At 38.5% G+C, this 21,045-nt stretch overlaps 2 protein-coding genes across 3 annotated transcripts; both read left to right on the top strand.

The window, feature by feature from the left end:
- Positions 1 to 108: 108 nt before the first annotated feature.
- On the top strand, positions 109 to 3,480 carry LOC139945566 (testis-specific serine/threonine-protein kinase 6-like). The gene is made up of 3 exons (XM_071942960.1): positions 109 to 925; positions 1,342 to 1,892; positions 2,425 to 3,480. The coding sequence occupies exons 1-3, from the start codon at positions 400 to 402 to the stop codon at positions 2,635 to 2,637; spliced, it is 1,290 nt and encodes a 429-aa protein (XP_071799061.1). The 5' UTR covers positions 109 to 399; the 3' UTR covers positions 2,638 to 3,480.
- Positions 3,481 to 3,988: 508 nt separating this feature from the next.
- Positions 3,989 to 19,122, top strand: LOC139945296 (uncharacterized). 2 transcript variants are annotated; one of them, XM_071942644.1, is made up of 14 exons: positions 3,989 to 4,177; positions 6,391 to 6,523; positions 7,466 to 7,500; positions 8,431 to 8,494; positions 9,103 to 9,200; positions 10,006 to 10,092; positions 11,017 to 11,108; positions 11,574 to 11,679; positions 12,493 to 12,619; positions 12,909 to 12,993; positions 13,840 to 13,988; positions 14,641 to 14,806; positions 16,012 to 16,182; positions 16,469 to 19,122. In XM_071942644.1, exons 1-14 carry the CDS (start codon positions 4,130 to 4,132, stop codon positions 17,772 to 17,774), a joined length of 2,667 nt encoding a protein of 888 aa, XP_071798745.1. In that variant the 5' UTR covers positions 3,989 to 4,129; the 3' UTR covers positions 17,775 to 19,122. The 2 variants fall into 2 exon arrangements, with proteins under 2 accessions (XP_071798745.1, XP_071798744.1); XM_071942643.1 differs by having other exon boundaries at positions 16,466 to 19,122.
- Positions 19,123 to 21,045: the final 1,923 nt, after the last annotated feature.

Here is a 21,045-nt window from a genome sequence, read left to right as displayed (position 1 = left end):
GCGCTGCCCATTGTTAGCGAGGCTGTGACGCGCGCGGCCTGCATGTGTGACGCAAAAAGTGTAAACAAAAGCAGTGTATACGTCACAATGTCAACATGCGTGATTTGGCTGGAAGTTTGTGTGCGCATCGGATTGTGTAGCTGTGCAACCACAAAATCATGAGCTATGTAATTATGCATTAATTGGATTAAACATATCAATGTATGAACACTACTCATCTGCTCGTCTGCTTCTTGCCCAACACAACATAAGACTAAACTGGTAAACTTGATCATTGTTTTGGAGACTCGGAGAGAGTTGAAGTCATGCCGAAGTTCTTGTTTATCACCAAAGGACAAATGCCTTAATAAACATGGTTAGAATATAACTAATAAGTTCTCAATAGCCAGTCATTTGAAAATGACGTTTGGAATGAGTGATGCTTTGAACCCGAAAACACCGAAAGCACAAAACAGCAAGAGTGGAGATAGACCACGGTCTGCCTTAGGGAACGCGTACGAGAGGCTACGGCAGCTAGTCCGCCCGAAGCCCAAGAAGAAGCAGGATGTACCGGTTAAGACAGAGGAGGCCGTCGACAGAAAGCCCAAGCCGAAAACAACTAAGGTTAAGGGTTCCGAGGAACCGTCTAAGACACGGGGTCTAGCTCTAGCTTACTCTCGCGACAGACAGCGGAAGGTGAAGGAGGACCAGACTACCACGACAGTCGGGAAGCCGACCCAGCAGTACAAGACCCTCGACGGCAGCAGGGCGTGTTCCAACTCCACGCAGAGACCTAGACGAAAGAAGCATCCCAAGAGAAGGGCCTACGCGAAGGCCGATTCCGCGGACTCGTCAAGCAGCTGCGAAGGGAACGAGAACGCCGACAACGAGGACCTGTGGTTCCTCTCCCGACGGGGAATCGAACTGGAGAAGAAGCTTGGGGAAGGTATGCATTGCCTGTAACTTCTTGTATTGTCTTCCTGTCTGTTCCTAATATCATCAACACTACGTCCAAATTGTTGTTATTATACCAAAAATAGTATTATGTTATAAATAAATATGTATCAATAATATTGTTGATATTCATTTGTTTTCATTCTCCTTGATTATTAAATTGATATGTTTGGTTTATATTGATTTGGTTTTGTAATTGTCGGGCATTTCAAAACAAACCTTACTGGCTTCTGAAGCCCGTAGTGGTTTGCTCTGTATGCTCCATATCGAATTGCATTTTCATTTATTTTTCTTGATCTGTTCTTGACCGTCTTTGACTTATATAATTGTACTCAACTTTGTTTTTCTCCTTCTCTGACCTATACGGAAATAGATGTTGATTGAAATTGATTTGAAATTAAATTGAAGGTACGTACGCTCAGGTCCACGCCGGTCATCAGGTAAAGCGCAACCGCCAAGTAGCCGTCAAGATCATCTCACTGGCGAAGACCAACCAGAGATACCGCTCAAAGTTTCTACCCCGCGAGACGGACATCCTCCGGAAGGTGAACCACCCCAACATCATCCACCTCTTCGATACGCTCAGGTACGGCCAGAAGGTCTTCTTCGTGACTGAGCTTGCCCATAGAGGAGACCTGCTGTGCTACGTTCAGAAGCTTAAGGTCCTATCCTCACCGGTGGCTCGCACAATCTTCTCCCAGATTGCTGACGGCATAGAGTACTTGCATCAAAACGGCATCTACCATCGGGATCTTAAGTGTGAGAATATCCTACTCGACCCGGGTGACAGGGTGAAGCTGACGGATTTTGGGTTCGCTAGGGAGTGGTACGAACCGAACAACCTCTGCCGGACCTTCTGCGGAAGCGCTGCCTACGCCTCGCCGGAGATTCTCTCTGGTGTGTCGTATGAACCAAGCACGGCTGACGTCTGGAGCATGGGAGTTGTACTGTATGTTATGGTATGTAATTGGTTAGGGAATACTCATCATGAAGTACTTGATCCTTTAAAAGAATAATATTTATTTCTCATGATTTTTGTTGTATAAAGTTTCACAAACTCTTCAACAAAAGTTTGGATAATGTGGGGGGATGTAAACTGTATGGCCTGCCTTTGTTTAGAATGACTGCGATCGTTTCATCACTTTGGATAATGTGGGGGGATGTAAACTGTATGGCCTGCCTTTGTTTAGAATGACTGCGATCGTTTCATCAGTTTGTGAAAAAAAGTTCAGATTTCTACTTTTAAATAATTCTGTTTCAACTCTTTGGAAAACATTATTATTGGAAAATCACTGTTGTCGCCATACTTTTATAAAATTCTATTAACGGGGTCGGGGGAGGCACTCTTTGCTCAAAGGCGCTGAGGCACAGAAGAAATCAAGATGATGCTTACGACCGCGGGTTACCATCTTTGTGTGTACTCGGGTAAAAAACGGAAACTTGTTTCGGGTCACTACCAATTATAACCCTACCTTAATGTTGTTTTTGTAGGTGCAGGGTAAAATGCCTTTTGACGATGCGGACGTAAAGCGCATGCTCCACGTGGTCAGGAAGTATGACGTCACCTTCTTCTCCAAACGCCCTCTATCGGCACATTTGAAGGCACTCATCCAGTCTATTTTGAACCACGGGCAATGGGATCGCGCCACCATCGGCGACATTAAGTCTAGCCGATGGCTGATGGAAAGTTCAGTCAAGGCGTGAATCTTGTACATGGATAATCTCTGAATAATCTTTATTGTAGTCTAACTGTGTAAATTTAATGGTCATGCCTTCATACCGATCACACCGGAGATGACTTGCTTCTACGGAGCCTTGTTTTGCATGCAACACCTCCGGGGCATGGCAACAATTAGTGCCCCACTGTATTTTGACACCAGTCCGCTCAGAACTAAAGGTCACGATCAAAGAAAACAAACCACGAAAAAAACAAAAATTACAAAATAAACAAAAATGTACGTTTTACTTAGAAAATGAAGGTTTTGCTTAGAATGAAATTGCTGAGAAGACCGCTATTGATCAATAGGCCTACACACAATATTTACCATTAACTCCAAAAAGTTATGCATAATATAAAAGTTGCACTGACGACCTGTTCTGAAGCTGAGCCGATTAATGGCCTACCCAATTTTGTTTTTCCTTTAACTTTCTGAATGTCCTATTGTTTTTGTGTCCATACCTTTAAAAGGTTCTTACATTTTTAACAGATTGTGGTAACAATGTCTTCGTTGTAACCTTATCAATGTTAGGTACCGAAACTGGACGCAAGGCACAACATTTTGAATAAAATGTATCTAAAATGATTGATGTATGTTTCTACTTTTGACAACTTTTCTTGAATCATCTTTCGGAAACTCTTCTTCCTCATCAGTCAATGTTTTTTTAAATAAGATTTTTTTGCCGAAACTTATCCTGTAATGGAGAAGAAGTAATTTATGATTTTGGAATTTTCTTGCACGATGAGGAGGGACCTGGATTTTTAATAATAATCATTTTCTAGCCGTCAATAGGCTATTAATAAGACTGATAATAAATCAGTGTTTCGGACAAATAAAGTAACAAAATTACACTAACAAAACAAATTTAAACGAACAATCAAAACAGTAGTTCATGATTTGCTTCATGGTGCATTCATAAGTTCTGTGCACATCACTGATAATCATCTAGACAATAAAAAGGGGGTTGGTGTAGGGTGAACACGAAACAAATAATATTGAGTTCTGCTTGGTTGTATGAGTTATTGGTAAAATCAGACCCTTTGAAAGCACATGTGTTGAGCCCCAAACTAATACTAACAAGGGGAAAACGTAGTACTTAACTCCCCCTGTTCCCCGAATGAAAAGTTAACTTAATAATTGCTGCCCCCAACACGCGTTCGCCCCGCCCCATCTTGGCGAAGAGGCGTTTATTTATTATCATAACAGCGCCCTCACTTGGTGACAAACACATAGCTGGTGTCCAGCCTACCTGCAGAATAACGTATGCTTAAGAACGTCCTTATGTCACCGGCCGGTTTGTTTACCAGCGGAGAGAGAGATCTCAAAGTTCGCTGCCTTTCTGTAAACTGTGGCTGCTTGTGATTTTGATATTGTTTTTGCAAATAATTACAACATAGATAGAAAGATGTGAAGTGCTGACGCCTTTTTGACGCTTTTCAATATTTTGCAGCTTTAGGAAGCAATAGTTAGTTGAAATTATGTCATCGTCTGACAGAATACAACATACCGGACTGGTCACACAACAGGTAAAATCGCACAGGAAACCCGCCTTCTATTTAACTGCATCTTATTCGTGAGAAAATACATTTAGCAGGCCCTTCCCCCTTTTTTCTTTACGTTTTCTTTAGTTGACCCCCTTTCTCTACGTACCTCATACCCTTTCCGGATCACCCTTTCCTCCCTTTATGTGTATTGAAAAACTTGCCGTACCCATCATCCATTTATTTTATTTTTTATCTAATTTATTCGATTTAGATTATAACTTGTTGGATTATTTGTGAAAGAAAGTTAAATTAATCTTAAATAATAAAAAATAATGGATAACTTGCCGTATGGCGCCACCACTTTTTCACTAGTTTTTACAAAAAGGGATATCTCATTGAGGTAAATTTAGATACTAATATTTCATATCGAATGAAAAAGTGGTGGCGCCATATGGAAACCTTTCCAAAATAATAACAAAAATTACAGTTCTTTGACAGAACTCTATTTGAAAGATTATACTCTGAACTGGGTGTCTATGCACTTTTGTTTGTTTTATTAACTATCGCAAACAATCGCAAAGCAAATTTATAGAGAAGGTTCTTAAAAAACCCATCAAAATCGGGTCGATGGTTGAACACAGTGCGGCACTCTGCGCACTCAGACACATAGCATTGGTTCCGAGACCATTGGTGTTGCGCGGTCACACACAGCCAACGTTCGATCCATGCACGCAAGGCAAAAACTGTACACGCTTGTAATGAATGAACGTAGAGGGCGCACTGTTTCTCTGATTTCCAAATCCAACCAAGACTATCCGACACACTGTGTATGCGCAAGTTGCCATTTCAATTGTCGTTTTCCCTGACGGCTTATCAGCAAGCGTTGCCGCGTGAGTGTGGACACCAGTCTTTGAAAGATTGCGCAATTCGCTGATACATGAAAACCAGACCGACTAAGAAACAACGGCCGGCGACGTCCGCCCCGGGATTTATTGGTTTTAATATAAATTCAGAATCGGAGAGGGTTTAAATAAATTACGTTCTAATGGCCTTTTTTTTATCTTAATTCCATTGTTTGAGGTTACATACATGTTTTAAATGGGGATTCGTTTTAAACTTGACTTTTATCACTATTTGTTTAATAAGATAGAAAGGAAAAAAAGAAAAACAAAAATTATCACACAAATTCCCATATTTCTAATATTAGCATTTGTTTAATTGGCATAAAGTGCAGTTTTCAGGCCAAGGTAGTGGTTAATTGTGCAGCTTTATGTCTTAGAAACTGACTTGCTTGAATCTTCAAGACTTGAGGTACCTGAAATGGAAAAAAAAGAGATATATTCACGCTTCAAGTTCATGTATTTTATTTTTAATTTGTTTACCTTTTTTAAATATATAATTAGGCTTTAAAATATGTAAACAAGACACAATTATCACCTTTTTCCGATTGATGTGAATACCGAGATCAATTTTGTCAAATTTATTATGTCTGGTATGCTCTAATGAATAAATCAGGAGCAGTTTCTACACTCTTTTAATCAGTAAGAAATTGACAGACTCAAAACTCCCTTTGCCATGTTTAAATGAGCAAAGCTTCTTCATTATACAAGCTATTGAAATAAAAAACACACCATTGGTTTGCTCTTGCCGTCCTCTTTCCAATGGTATAAAACTTGTTGAGGTTTTGTGAAAAAGGCAAATTTTGCCGGACTCCCTACCTACAAATGCATATAATATTTTAAATTAGTGACTGACACTCTACTAGTCTTACTTAGTTAGTCACAAAATTATATACATACAGAATAGAGGTACATGTGTAGCTGTGTGGAGTGAATTATGATCCTGTATTCTATAGTTACTTCATTAATTTAGTAAGAGTGTAGAAACGGTAGTGTAGGCAAACATTAATGTGATCCTGCCACAAATGTTTCACAAATTTGTACCAAAAAAGGGAATCTCTTTTTAACCAGTTGTAATGATAACAACTGAAAAAGTGTTGGCAGGATACAACTGAATTTTGTTTTCATCCCCAAATCAAGAAGATTCTTCTTTATTGCTTCAGATATTGCTCAGCTACAATGTAGTGTGGTTGAGTGTCAGGCTTGATTTGTTAACATGCATTTTTAAAAGTACTTCTGCTGAATTTGCCTACTATTCTGAAGAAGGGGGTCTCTTTTACAACAAGTTGCTAGGTATTCTGAAAAGACCTGTCTTTTATTTCTAATTTTGAAATATTATTCTATTGTTTCTTGCAGAGGCGGTTGCGTCACCTCTGCAGTCTATCAGCTCGCAACATCCAGGTCGGTACACAGCCTGATGCCACTCCGAAGGAGAAAGAGTCGCTGATAGAAACCTACTTTACTCTGCATATATGGCCGTCTTGTCAAAGTAAGTGTAAATATGGATTGCACTAGCGTCAACGACTATCAAATTTGATGGTAAACAATGGAAAAATGCACTGGTGTATGAGCTGGGTACAACTCTCAGGCAATGATACAGTATACATACATGTAGCCTTTCAGGTATGCACGATTCATCATGTTACGGTATGTCTTAACTAGGCCTGGGCGAATTATTCGAATATCCGGTTAATGGCGAATAGGTTTTCCTATCCGTAACCGCGAATGCCTTTTTTTTCTTAACCGGATATCCGCATAGGGCGCTAATACCTATTTACAAACCGGATAATTCTGTAATTACAACCGAGTAACCGGATATTCTTTAACTATCCGAATATCCGCGGACGTCGGGCGACAACTGATATGAATGTTTTGTCTGAATCCTTATGAAACTTCTATTAAGACAGCATAAAACAGCATAAATTAAGTATTAAACTATGCTCACCTCCGTGAAGAGTTAAAACAATGACATTTCTGGCGTAGTTTCTTCAAAGATTACAAAAGTTTTCCTTCACGTAGAGTCAATCACGATCAAAAGAAAAAGCAAATCGCCATCTTTAAATTAGATCCGGTCATTTTTATGAATGAACCGAGTGACACTGTCTAAAACTAGTATCAATCCGCCCATAAGATCTCATTCACAAATGAACAGCGCCCTCTAGTGGCGAAAAAACTATTCGAATATCCGGTTAATTTCGGATAGTTGGCCAGCGGTATCCGAATAACAAATTTCACTATTCGCCCAGCACTAGTCTTAACACACTCGGACTTGAAGGCCAAGAGCGTTTTGAAGAAGTTGCCAGTAGCCATCATGTAGGCCTCTCGGAATTTAAACTTAAAAGGTGTGGGCGAACCCCATTCAACCACAGGGTAATTATTTTTATTTGTAATACCGTCTTTAATTAAATAACTTTTTGTCCTTTGTTGACAGCTGTTTACACAAGTGAAAAGATCAACAATTCTTTAGTAAGTAATCCATTCAGTCAGTTCATGCATTAGATAATTATAAGCAAGATAAATACCTTTGTTGAAACAAGTACTATTTAAAGACACTGGACACTATTGGTAATTGTCAAAGACCAGTCTTCTTACTTGGTGTATCTCACCATATGCATAAAATAACAAACCTGTGAAAATTTTAGCTCAATTGGTCTTCGAAGTTGCGAGATAATAATGAAAGAAAAAACACCCTTGTCACATGAAGTTGTGTGCTTTTAGATGGTGGATTTCGAGACCTCAAGTTCTAAATCTGAGGTCTCGAAATCAAATCTGGGAAAATTACTTCTTTCCTAAAAACTATGGCACTTCAGAGGGAGCCGTTCCTCACAATGTTTTATACTATCAACCTCTCCCAATTACTCATCACCAAGTCAGGTTTTATGCTAATTATTTTGAGTAGTTACCAATAGTGTCCACTGCCTTTAAAGTAGATAAATGATAAAAACAAAAAGTAACATTTTTAATTATTAGCAAATTTTTATAGCAGCAAAAAAAGAAGCTCTGCGGTGCTTAATGTGTACCCTGTTTGTGTGTTTCACTGTTTAAGATGCTTGGTGCAATTTTGGCTTGTTTGACCCTTCGATTTAAATTGTACCTTGCTATTTTCATAGATGCGAGAAAGTTATGTACAGTAAGCTTTGATTTTATGTCTTGCACGAAAAAAAACTTTACCAACAGTAAGTGCTAGTTAAATAGAAAACTAAATTTATTTGTTGTCGGTATCTGGACATTAAATATCGTCCGTAAGCCAGGTACAAACAATTCTGCAGTTTTATGTTTTGTTTTGCATTGTTCGTGGCATAATACGCATGTGTCTTACGTTTTAAACAAAAATCATCTGTAAAGATTAGTCAAATATTTTGAGTTGAGTCTCATGATTTGTTTTTGTCTTTACAGAATCCAACATGGCGTAGCTTTGACCTTCAGATGTCCTGCCCTGACTTGGACGTATCCCAGTCAAGTATCCTTTAAAAAGTTCTGTGTATTTGTCTGATTAATTATTTAGCCTTCCCAAATAACTTGCCCATCAATTAAAAAAAAAGTTTATAATGTAAATAATGAATATATAAAAAATAAAAAAAAAAAAAAAATCCTTTTAAGAAATAGTCATTTTCAATCTTGTTACAGGCCTCGATTTTTTCCTTGGTAAAGGGCACCTTATGAGGAAATTGCAAGTTTCTACTGGCAGAGCATTTCAAGGGTACCAAGGCAATGACTAGGGCCCAATTTCATAGAGCTGCTTAAGCACAAAATTTTGCTTAAGCAAAAAAAAACCTTGCCTAGTCAAATCAGATTAACGGCCAAGACTCCACTCAATTGTTGTGCTAAGTAAACAACAGCTAAATACCAGTCACAAGCAATGCATATGGCATGAAATTTTTGCCAGTAACATGTGTAAAATAAGCGAGCTATTTTCGTGCTTAAGTGAATTTGTTTGCTTAAGCAGCTCTATGAAATTGGCCACAGGGGGCATGAAGACAATTACCTATTTTGACTTCATGAAGTTTATTTGTTTATCAATAACTCTGTTGTTGTAAGAAGTGTTTCCTTAACGCACCTGTTACCCAGCTATTCTAGTAAGGATGTGGGGCGGTCAAGACTCCGAATGTAGCCTTGTTATAGAATGGCTGGTCAATCTCAGAGGTCTGTGCTACCTAGGAACTCAGGTGAGTCAATCTACCTTAAAGACACTTCACACTATTGGTAATTGTCAAAGACTAGTCTCCTCAATGGGTGTATCTCAACATTCTCCATAAATAACAAACCTGTGAAAATTTGAACTCAATTGGTCGTCGAAGTTGCAAGATGATTAAAAAAAAAAATTTAAAAATTGTCACACGAAGTTGTGAATTATTTTGAAGTACATGTAACAACCAATAGTGTCCACTGCCTTTAAACATAGAAAAGTGTTATGACCCACTGGTCTAAGTTCCCGGACCCAAGCTCAGGTGTCGTCAGCATCAGAGTGGGTTTGAATCCCAGTCATGACAATATTGTGCCGTTGAGTAAGGCACTTAAAGACAGCTTTGGTAATTGTCAAAGACCAGTATTTTCACTTGGTGTATCCCAACATAAATGCATGAACAAACAAGTGTGTGAAAATTTTTACTCTATTGGTCATCAAAGTTGCAAGAGAATAAAGAAAAAACATCCTTGTTGCACAAACTTGTGTGTTTTCAGATGCCTAATAAAAGGCTTCAGGCCTGAAGTCTTTTGATAATTTAAGTGAGAAATTACGTGTTTTATACTATCAACAGCTCTCCGTTGCTCGTTACCAAGTAAGTTTTTATGCTAACAGTTATTTTGAGTAATTACCAATAGTGTTCAGTGCCTAAACTATAATTGCTTTGTCAAAAGTTGAGATGGTTTCAGGAATGCTTAGTGCGAGATGAACAGAAGGCTCTTTGAGAGGCCAACTTGGCTAGAAAATGCTCAACCATTGTTGTTGTTATTGTTGTTTACCATTTGTAGATACACAAGGATGGAGTTCGGTACCAACCCAATTCCCTCATCTTTGGGATGTTTCAGGGTTTCTATGGTGCCTCGGATAACCTACTAGTAAGTAATATCGAAGTCTTATATAGCGCACGTATCTACCAAACAAGGTACTCAAGGCCCTGAGTATATACAAACTTTCAGAAAGATAGGTTATTGCAGTGATGGATTCTGAGACCCAATTATGTAGCATCTTATAAGGGTTTACGGCACATTTAGCTGCCACAGCCAGGAACACCGGGGCGAACCCCTTCTCTTTTTGTAAAGTGCACTGGGTTCTTTTACATGCATTACACAACAACTGGGACCAACGGCTTTACGTCCGAGGGGACGTTTTAACCCTCTTTAAGCTTTTAGACTGTGCAAGTCTTACTCTTACTCAAACATTTGATTTGAACATTGGACCTGTTAAAGTGCGTGAGTTTGTTTCCTTCATTATACGTACAGGTTGAACCATAGTTGTCCAAAAACCCTACCCTCTCATTTGAGTGGCTCTACAATATTATTGGTCATCTTCCTTGCAAATGAGAGTAATGGTAGGAGGGTTGATGTGGTTAAAATTCATGCATGTGATAAACTTATCTTTCCAATCTTTTTAAAGGAACATTACAGAAACGGTTAGAACAAAAAATTGTGAAGATCAAAGATTTACATAAAATTAACATGGTCTAATGATGATGAAAGTAGAACATCCCTTGAAATATTTCTGCCTGAAATGTCATATTTGATGAGAAATAAATCAAACTAATTTCCTGTTTGGAGTTTATCGCTCAGTGAGAGTTTTATTCAATCGTTTTTTTTGCATCGATGTCACTGTTTTCTCATGACCCATACCAGATGGTCGATCAGTCTCAACCATCTACAGGTTTGTCAGTTTATGTACACACGTATATGGTTGATTACATAAAGTGCTTACACTGCCAGCAACTGTTTTGTTAGAAAATGTGCATTAAACAATATTTTTTCATTTCTCATGTTTATATACAGGTTTCAGCTGTAAAAACTAATTATTTTCAAACATCGATCGAAGTGGAGCAGAGTGCCGCAATTCTTTCATACAAGACGTTTTCTTTGGGAAGGTAAGACATTTTATTTTGATCTACCTGGAGAGCAAAATTAATTTCTGATCATGTTGATTTTATCTAATTGAGTGTAGGCAGTGACTGAGTTGTTTTTACTGCAGAACTTGTTTACTTAAAGACACACTTTTCGTGGCTCTGTTTTACATATTTCTCAAATGCTACAGCACGTCAGCAAGTAATATTTCAAGGGAACATTTCCACTATCATTATCTTCGAACCATTTACATTTAATGTAAATCTGCAGACATTGTGTTTGTGACGTACAAAAAGTTCCCAAACCCTTTTGAGGTTACCGGAGTAAAGATGTTATAGCATAGCAGTCAAGCGCACAGGACTGCTGGTGTTTCTGATCAGCAGAGTGTGGACTGTGACATGTCTGAAAGGGTCAAAATAAGACTATTATTTATCCCTAATGCAAAGTCCATATTATAATGCTGTGAACACTTGGTTTCATTCTTGCAGGCTACACACCACCCAGCGAGCAATAAGACAGACGGAAGCAACGGTTACCAAAGTCCGAAGTTCCATCGTCCATAAACTGACTTTAGCAAAGAAGAAAACCGTCCTGGTAAGCCAGCCTTTCCTGAGGGTTTGCCTCTCATATTCAACCCCCAAAGGCTTTTTGTTTTGCTGACTGTATACTTGTCATCCAAATTGCACTAGAAAGACATCCTTTTTATTCAAACTATTACCACCAAAGCAATATTTGGTGTACATCATTTACTGGACTTCGTTTATGGAACAATCTCCCTCTTAAAATCAATCAAGCAACCACCGTCACACATTTCAAGACTCTTCTCAAAACATTCATGTTTATTAAGTTTATCATAAAATTTATGAGCATTTCACACATGTACGCTGCTTAGTTAATAATTATCGATAATAATAATATCACTCTGCTGATCAGAAACACCAGAGTTTGCATTCGGTGCTCTTAGGATTTTTGACGAGTTAAGTTCCCTATCTGAAGACGTAGGACGCATTGAACCCATCCTAAGTTAGGACGGGTTACTCGTTCTAACTCGAGATAGGGTTAATCCTAGCGTTTTGTGAAATCAGCCGCAGGTCTACTTATTAGGCATTCTTGGTTTCATCCAAGAAATATATACAAACATAATAACTTTTAATTAATCGAAAGTAAACACTTAAATTTATTATAAGAGGATGATGTTTATGTTATTAATGGTAACTAAGAATATTTTGTATGACAGTAAAGATAGGACTCCTAAACCCAAAAGCGGTTTCTAATTGAACAGTTATTTTAAGTCAAGGACCTTAAGCCATAAAACACTACTAGTACATACATTGTATAACTGGTTTACAACTTTAGCAGTTGTTTAACTTACGCCACCCTCACTGTTTCTACTTTCTTATCGATCAGCGTTCGGGAATTGAAGAGTTGAAACTACGTCTGGGAATTCTAAAGGGTGAAATGGAAAGGCAGGAAGTCTTGATGGCGTCAGACTGCAAAAGATGCACCAAAAAGAGAGAGGTCATTGATGAAAGAGGTAGCTCATTGCCTTTGTTCTATATCAGTGTTTTTGGGGACACTCTAGTTATTCATTTTTATTATTTTATTATTTTTTTAAGGAGGATGGGAGAAGAATGTTATTATTTCAAGAATGTTGCAACTTTTCGCCATTATAATCTCTGTCTTGTTTTGTCTGTTCAAATAATTTTATTGTGTTATTTTATGTAATTTAAGTTTGGCGCTTGCGTTGATGGATGTGGCTGAAATAAATTAAAAATAAATACAAAATAAAACTAATCATGGAATGTTGCCTTTGATTCTTGTAGCTCAAGCTCACAAGTTACGATGTGAGAGAATGAGGAGTGAAAAAGACGAGTGGACAAACCAACTTCAGCTTCTCAGAGAGAGAAAGTAAGTTAAACATCATCTTTAAAGACACTGGACACTATTGGTAATTGTCAAAGACTAGCCTTCACAGTTGCTGTATCTGAACATATGCATAAATTAACAAACCTGTGAAAATTCTATCTCAATCAGTAGTCGAAATTGCGAGATATTAATGAAAAAAAATTGTCGCACCATGGTCACACGTAGTTGTGTGCTTTAAGATGCTTGATTTCGAGACCTTAAAATCTAATTCTGAGGTCTCGAAATCAAATTTGTGGAAAATTACTTCATTCTCAAAAGCTACGTCACTTCAGAGACGCTGTTTCTCACATTGTTTTATACTATCAACCTCTTCCCATTACTCGTAATCAAGAAGGGTTTTATGATAATAATTATTTTGAGTAGTTACCAATAGTGTCCGCTGCCTTTAAGTGGCAAAGGATAAATTACGAAATGAATAATGCAGGTGTAGATAAACAATAACAAATGTAACAAGGAATTAAACTTTAATACAGTCGATGTATGTATCCGAAAAACTTTCCAGCAATGTGCCATACTTTTTACCATGTAGGGTCTCTCAATCACTTCTGGGGGTATATTAATTGATACCCAAAAACGATTATTAAAGACTGGATTAATTACCACCACAGACATCTAATCCATCACGGACAATAAAACTTTTAAAGGAGTCGTTATAAACCTCTACTAAAGCAACTTTAAACTACAACGCAACAAAAGTGACAGAACGCCTATTTAAAACTGCAGGACGAATTGCGTAGACCCCCGAAAGTGATAAATGCGGTCAAAAATACGATGCGTTTCATCTTCATTTCCTCCTGACACTTTTTGTTATTTTGTTTGTTTGTGCAGAGAACAACTGCAGAAGTTATCAGCGCAGTACGCAGCCCGTAAAACTACCCTCATCGGGGAGTTGGCTGATATCTACCCCGTTGTGGAGGTCGCAAACAATGAGCACACAATCTTAGGCATCAGACTTCCCAATGCGGAGAATTACTCAGGTACCTAGAACCACTTCCTAGAGCAGGATGTGAACCATTGACCTCCGGTAACATGCCGGTATCGCAGGAGAGTCTGTGTTCTCTCCCCCCTTCCCCTCCCCCAGTGGTTCTGTCCCCCCATACGGCAACCTTTGTACAAACTTCTTCTGATAGCGCCCTCTTTTGAACCATCGTCCTTCAGCCAATATTAATTCCCATATGGAGATCAGAATACCTGGGGGACATAATTCCCTGGGACAACCAACTGAGCTTTCTAGCTTTATTTTGGTGGTCTCCTTTATTTGTCAATAAACAGCTCAGTTGGTGGAGCGCTGGCATGTTTCTAGAGGTCATTGGTTAAAATTTGCTGAAGTAAATATTATTTGTCTTTATTCAACCCCAAATTTTCTCATTCTTTAACGAGTTTGTAATAATTATAATTTACCTGTAAGTTTTTGAGAAAAAAAATGTGGGAGACACAAAGCAATGTTTTGAGGAGAGTCGCGTAAATCCGTTGTATTGACTTATTTCTCAAAAACTATAGCATCAAGCTAGGAATATAGCGTTCTATCATCTTTATCATCTAAGTTTAATGTAAATCTGTGGAAGTCTGTGTTTTGTGTCGTACAAAAAGTACCCAGACCCTTTAATCTGACTTGTCTGTTCCATACAGGAACCGATGATATGGTGGTATCCACCGGGCTCGGACATACTTGCCATCTTATCTTGATGATGTCACAGATCCTCAAGTTACCCCTTCGCTATCCCATGATCCACTACGGGTCTCGATCTATCGTCCGAGATCACATCACGGAAGCGCTGGCTGAGAAGGACAGAGAGTAAGTTGGAAGTTTTGAAAAGAGTTTTTTATTTAATTTCTTTTGAATTCAAGTTCGTCCCAAACAAGGCTTAAAGCCATTGGACCCTTTCGGTACAAAAAAAAAAAAAAAAGTTCACAGATTTACAAATAATTTACAGGGTTTACAGAAGGTAATGGTGAAAGACTTCTCTTGAAATATTAGTCCATGAAATGCTTTACTTTTTGAGAAAACGGTAAAACAATATAAATTCTCGTTAACGAGAATTACGGATTTGTTATAAACACATGTCATGACACGGCGAAACGCGCGAAAACAGGAGTTGGTTTTCCCGTTATTTTCTCCCGACTCCGATGTCCGATTGAGCCTAAATTTCCACAGGATTATTATTTTATATATAAGTTGTGATGCACGAAGTGTGGGACTTGGACAATACTGTTTACCGAAAGTGTATAATGGCTTTAAAGCCACTCTTGGTATGGGCTCGAGAAAAAAGGTGAATTTAATGAAAAGAACTCGGGGGGGGGGGGGAGCTGAAGATATGAATTGATTTTCCTCTTAAAGCCATTGGACCCTTTCGGTAAACAGTATTGTCCAAGGCCCACACTTTGTGTATCACAACTTCTATAAAAAATAACAAACCTGTAAAAATTTAGGCTCAATCCGACGTCGGAGTTGGGAGAAAATAACGGGAAAGCCCACCCTTTTATCCGCACGTTTCGCCGTGTCATGACGTGTGTTTAAAATAAATCTGTATCGAGAATTGATATTTTGTATACTGTTTTCTCAAAAAGTAAAGCATTTCATGGAATAATATTTCAAGAGAAGTCTTTCACCACTACCTTCTGTAAACCCTGTAAGTTATTTGTAAATCTGTGAACTTTTATTTTTGTATCTGTACCGAAAGGGTCCAATGGTTTTAAAACAGTCTAGATTGAATGATGGAGGAGGGATTCGAACCCAAAACCCTTGCAATTCGAGAGCAGTGTCTTGACCTTCCAAGGAGGTTCTTTTAATTCTCAAAAGCCTTTTCAAATCTCCAAAATACCACTATTTAAACAAAATATATTTAAATTTTTGTGTTGCAAGTCGCCAGACTCACAGGCCTTGGCTACAAATCAACTATTTTCTCCGTCTTCAAAAGCGACTTAATCCAAAGATTGTACCGTTTTCGCATGCTTGTATTTGTAAAATTATTTTTAACTGATTTCTTTTTGCGTTGACAGTTTCCCGTTATACAGTCGCGGCAAGGAACGATTCCAGTTCAACTATGCTCTGTACCTTCTCAATCGGAACATCGCTCAACTCAGATTCGCCATGGGAGTCCAAACCACGGATCTCAGAGCCACTCTACCTAACCTCAAAACACTTCTGGAACTCAAGTGGGGAATTAAAAAGTAAGGATGCCCCTTCAGTAAAATTTCAGACCTGTATGCTTGGTTTTTGAAAGGGCAAGGGCACAAAGGCATTTTTTCTTGGTATGAGGAAACTGCAAATTTTTTACTGTAGCGTTTCAAGGGCACCAAGGCAATGGCCAGGTGGAATAGAAGCAATGGACTTCATTGCCTCCACGAAGTATCAGGCTTGAAACTTTTATAGCATTTATTGTGTGTTGTTAGTGACTTGGTCTAGGGGAGTAGTCTAAAGTAGTCTAATGTATTGTTTGTTTGACATCCTCAGCAGTACCGACAGCATGATATACCAATCACCAAGAAGCCTCCGCCAGCAGGGTTCGTCCTCGACCCCGCCCCAGCAGAGGACAACGCCAGCCAACGCCCAACCTTACCCCGTCCAGGCACCCCCTGTCTACAGCCAGGTAGATTCCTCAAGGTCAGAGACAGTTCCCAACACCCCACCGCCCGTCTACCAACAACCCGACGCAGGGAGAACCCCTCCCGCTTCGCCGTTTGTCGAGCTGATAAGTCCGTTTGAAGAGCTGACTCTGGAAACAGAGCCAACTCAGACCCTTCCAATACCTATCCCGAGCGTTGACATGGCTGCCAAGGATATTGAAGCAAAACAAGCCATGCTTGTGAATCGCCAGAATGGCACGACCGTGCAAACCACTGCTTTGGTGGAACCTCACAGAAACACTAACTTAGAAGAATCTCTAAGCGACGTAGACAGCACAGGAACTCTCCAGCCAAGACATTCTAGCGAAACCTATCAGAAGCAGCAGAGCAGCTGGCCGACAAATCAGTCTGTCGGTGAAGACAACGAAATCAGTAGAACGCTGGAGAAGTCTCTAGACGTTGACCAGACAGAGATGGAGAAGTCCCTAGAGGTGTTTACATTATCACTAGGAGATGAAGGGAATGTACTGGAATCTCCTCGCGGAAACTTGCAGACCACCTCACTTGACTTCTCGCCAGACTTTGAAGGCGATTCCACAGCCTTACCAAAGTTTGCACCCTCAGGCCAGCTTGTTGTTTCAGAGCAGTCCACAGCAGAACCAGCAGCTCAACCTCCTGCTGATAACAAACAAGCCAACCCATCCAGTATGAACAGCAACCACAACTCATCTTCAGTCAGCCTTCCTGATTTTCAAACTGCTTCAAAACCCGAAACCAAGCGTGCATCACCTGACTGTGACAGCACAAATTTAACCCAAACTCCTGACCAAGTCATCACCTCCTCGACACCGGCAGAACCAATGTCAAAACCAAACTCGGCACACAACATGCACAATCTCAGCCAATCGCCTAAAAATAGCTTCATAGAAGCATTAAATTTTGACGAGAATGCCAAAGTCACATATCCTCAAGATAACGATCGTCCTATGAGCGTAGATCGAGCTTCCAATAACCGGTCCCCTGTAGAGATTCCACAAAGGGAGCCTGTCCATCCTGGTTACTCAACAGAATCGGATCCCGTTTACCAGTTTGATGACCTCGGGAGTCGTACGGAGGCCCTCGCTAGACACGAAAGCTTCTCAAGCTTCAAAAAAGCGTCTAGTCCGGCTAAAGCGCACAAATTTGGGAAAACATAGAAACCTCGACCAAACTAATTTGACAATTGTTGTAAGCAAAGCGCTTGCACCTGTAAGGAGGGTCATTTCCCTCTGGAACCAATAGATAAATATATTTACGCGGTAAGTATTATATTAATAATTCTCTTACAGTCTCTATTTTAATCTTATAAGGCATTTACAATTACATTTAGTCACTTTTTAAGAATTTGTTTTTACATTGAACTCATATTTTGCACAGTTTTAATTATTGAATACTTACATGTGCATTGATCAAGGCAATGCACCCTCTAGGCACTGAACAGGTTTGGTAATTGTCAAAGACCAGTATTCTCACTTGGTGTATCCCAACATATGCATAAAATAACAAGCCTGTGAAAACTTGGACTCACTTTGTCATTCAAGTTGCAAGAAAATGCTGAAAGAAAAAACACCCGTGTTGTACAAAATAGTGTGCATTCAGATAGGAATAAAAGGCTTCTGGCCAGAAGTCTTTACTTTTTTAGAGAGAAATTACCTCTTTCTCAAAAACTACGTTACTTCAGAGGGAGTCCTTTCTCACACTGTTTTATACTATCAACCGTTGCTTGTTACCAAGTAAGTTTTTATGCTAACTGTTTTTTTGAGTAATTACCAATAGTGTCCACTGCCTTTAACTGACATATTTTCAAAATGTACCAGGTACCAAATAGCTCCGTCACTGTTTAACTACAAATACCAGAATATGCTCTCTTGGAAAATGGGCAAATTATGCAAAGTTTGAGAAACTTAGTTGTACCAAAAAGGAACAAAGACAATGTTGTGTCTGTTAATTTTGAAGCAATTCATGCACGCCACCATTTGACTATAAATTGCTGGATGAAACCGTTCCCTGCTGCTACATTTTGCTCAAGTTTTAATTATGAGCTATTTAGTTAGATTTTTGTGCAAATATTATTGTGCAAGTTCAATGGGAGTTCTTTGTTAACCCAATGTGTGTTGGCAATGGGACTGGTGATTATGTGCAATTGATTAGTATAAAAGTCTTTTTAATTATTTGTATTTGCCCTTCACATTAACCGGAAACTGGTACAGGGCATAACTCAATTTCATTGTCCTCTGAATAGAAGAGCTATAAGAACATCAATCCTATGTTTATCAATCTTAAAGGAACACGTTGCCTTGGGTCGGACGAGTTGGTCTATAAAAAGCGTTTTTAACTGTTTGTTATGAAATGCACATGGTTAGAAAGATGTTGTATAAGTAGAATACAATGATCTACACAAATATACCTTGAAAGTGCGTGGTTTTCCTTTGACCTCGTCGACTAACACGGTCGGCCATTTATGAGAGTAAAAGTTTTGACTCCCATAAATGGCCGACCGTGTTAGTTCGCAAACACTTTTTGCATCAAAATCTTTAGCTTAATGTCTTTTCATGTACACGTACATGTATTTTTTTGTAGGAAAGTATGGCTCAAATTGTACATTATGATTGCTTTTGATCAAGGCTTTTTCATGTAAATTATTCTGGACTTATTGGCAATTGACAAGTGCTGTAGCACTTGTCAATTGCCTGGTTTAACGCAACTGCGTCCTGTTAAAAAGCAACAAACAGGGGGTCAAGTTGTCTCGAAATTTGTTTTCGAGTTGCATTCTGTTAAAGATGAGCAGAAAAATTGATTCCTTCTTTTAGAAGAAGTTAAATTCAAAAACATCAAATCATTTTGTTAATAACAAAAATACGTGTTTGTGTTAATTTAACACAACTTTCTTATACATTGTGGCACGCAGAAACGTGAGAACATTTGCCACGACCCAAATTTAAATGAGCTGGTAGAGCGCAAAACTTGTCTAAACTAAACTTTTTTACTCTGAAGACGAGCAGAGTATACTGTTCGAAACGTCGAGACCAAACCGGCTCTTTTTAGAGCCACCACTCCTTCAAAAGAGATTTTAATCATGGTTGTACCCGCAAGTTCACTATTCAATATTTATATTTATAGTTTCTCTTACCAGACTAAGGTTACCAGCCAAAATCTAATGAATCATTTACTGTCTGTGACCGGCTCCCCGTTCCTAATCTGTTTTGCTTTGCATGGTTTTGTAAGCAGATAATGCTCAGTATCTGCTTAGCAGTTCATACTCAGTATCTGCTTAGCAGTTCTATGATATTGGGTTCAGTACAATCGTGTAAGGAATTTTCCTTAAAGCATTTCTGGAATATTTAGCTTTGCTTAGCTATGCTTAAAGACACTGGACACTATTGGTAATTGTCAAAGACCAGTCTTCTCACGTGGTGTATCTCAACATATTTTGTATGCATAAAATAACAAACCTGTGAAAACTTGAGCTCAATTGGTCGTTGAAAGTGCAAGATAATAATGAAAGAAAACATCCTTGTCACACGTAGTTGTATGCTTTCAGATGCTTGATTTCGAGACTTTAAATTCTAAATCTTAGGTCTCAAAATCAAATTCTTGAAAATTACTTCTTTCTCGAAAACTACGTCACTTCAGAGGGAGCCGTTTCTCACAATGTTTTATACGATCAAACCCTCCCCATTACTCATTACCAAGTAAGGTTTTATGAGCCTAATAATTATTTTGAGTAATTACCAATAGAGTCCACAGCCATTAAACAAAAAGTGAAAAAAAAACACTATGGAACGAAAAACACATCCTGACATTGCTCTGTTATTCACTCACTGTTCACTCAGTGATTTTGTAATTCTTTATTTTAAAATTATTATGTTGCGATTCTTCTTCCATTATTGGACTCATTGGTAAAAAAAGACAAACAAACTTTATAATTAAATTGGAATTGATTATGTAAAAGAAGCTCTTTACTGGTATTTACATGTACTTTCTGGTTTTGGTTGCCCCTTTAGTTATTATCAATTTGAGTGAAATCTACAAAAGGCCACGTGTCTTTATCGTAGATTTTAAAACAAAATTGATTAAAATTTCTATTGAGTTAAATATAGCCTTGTGAACTTTTCGAAAAAAATCATCAGGCTATAGCCTTGTGAACTTTTTGAAAAAATCATAAGGCTATAGCCTTGTGAACTTTTCGAAAAAAATCATAAGGCTATATAGCCTTGTGAACTTTTTGAAAAAATCATAAGGCTATAGCCTTGTGAACTTTTCGAAAAAAAATCATAAGGCTATAGCCTTGTGAACTTTTCGAAAAAAATCATAAGGCTATAGCCTTGTGAACCTTTTGAAAAAAATCATAAGTGAACTTTTCAGAAAAAATCATAAGGCACTTTTGAACTTTTCGCTTGAAAAAATCATAAGGCTATATATAGCCTT

The sequence above is a fragment of the Asterias amurensis genome, chromosome 12 (assembly GCF_032118995.1).
Source record: "Asterias amurensis chromosome 12, ASM3211899v1".
In the NCBI taxonomy this organism is placed as follows: domain Eukaryota; kingdom Metazoa; phylum Echinodermata; class Asteroidea; order Forcipulatida; family Asteriidae; genus Asterias; species Asterias amurensis.
This window is presented reverse-complemented; position numbering and strand designations above follow the sequence as displayed.

Coding starts and splice junctions, on each gene's coding strand:
- LOC139945566 (XM_071942960.1), top strand. CDS start 400: ATGACGTTTGGAATGAGTGATGCTTTGAACCCGAAAACACCGAAAGCA. Junction 926..1,341: donor GGAGAAGAAGCTTGGGGAAG/GTATGCATTGCC, acceptor ATTAAATTGAAG/GTACGTACGCTCAGGTCCAC. Junction 1,893..2,424: donor GAGTTGTACTGTATGTTATG/GTATGTAATTGG, acceptor TTGTTTTTGTAG/GTGCAGGGTAAAATGCCTTT.
- LOC139945296 (XM_071942643.1), top strand. CDS start 4,130: ATGTCATCGTCTGACAGAATACAACATACCGGACTGGTCACACAACAG. Junction 11,109..11,573: donor AAGACGTTTTCTTTGGGAAG/GTAAGACATTTT, acceptor TCATTCTTGCAG/GCTACACACCACCCAGCGAG. Junction 12,620..12,908: donor AGAGGTCATTGATGAAAGAG/GTAGCTCATTGC, acceptor TGATTCTTGTAG/CTCAAGCTCACAAGTTACGA.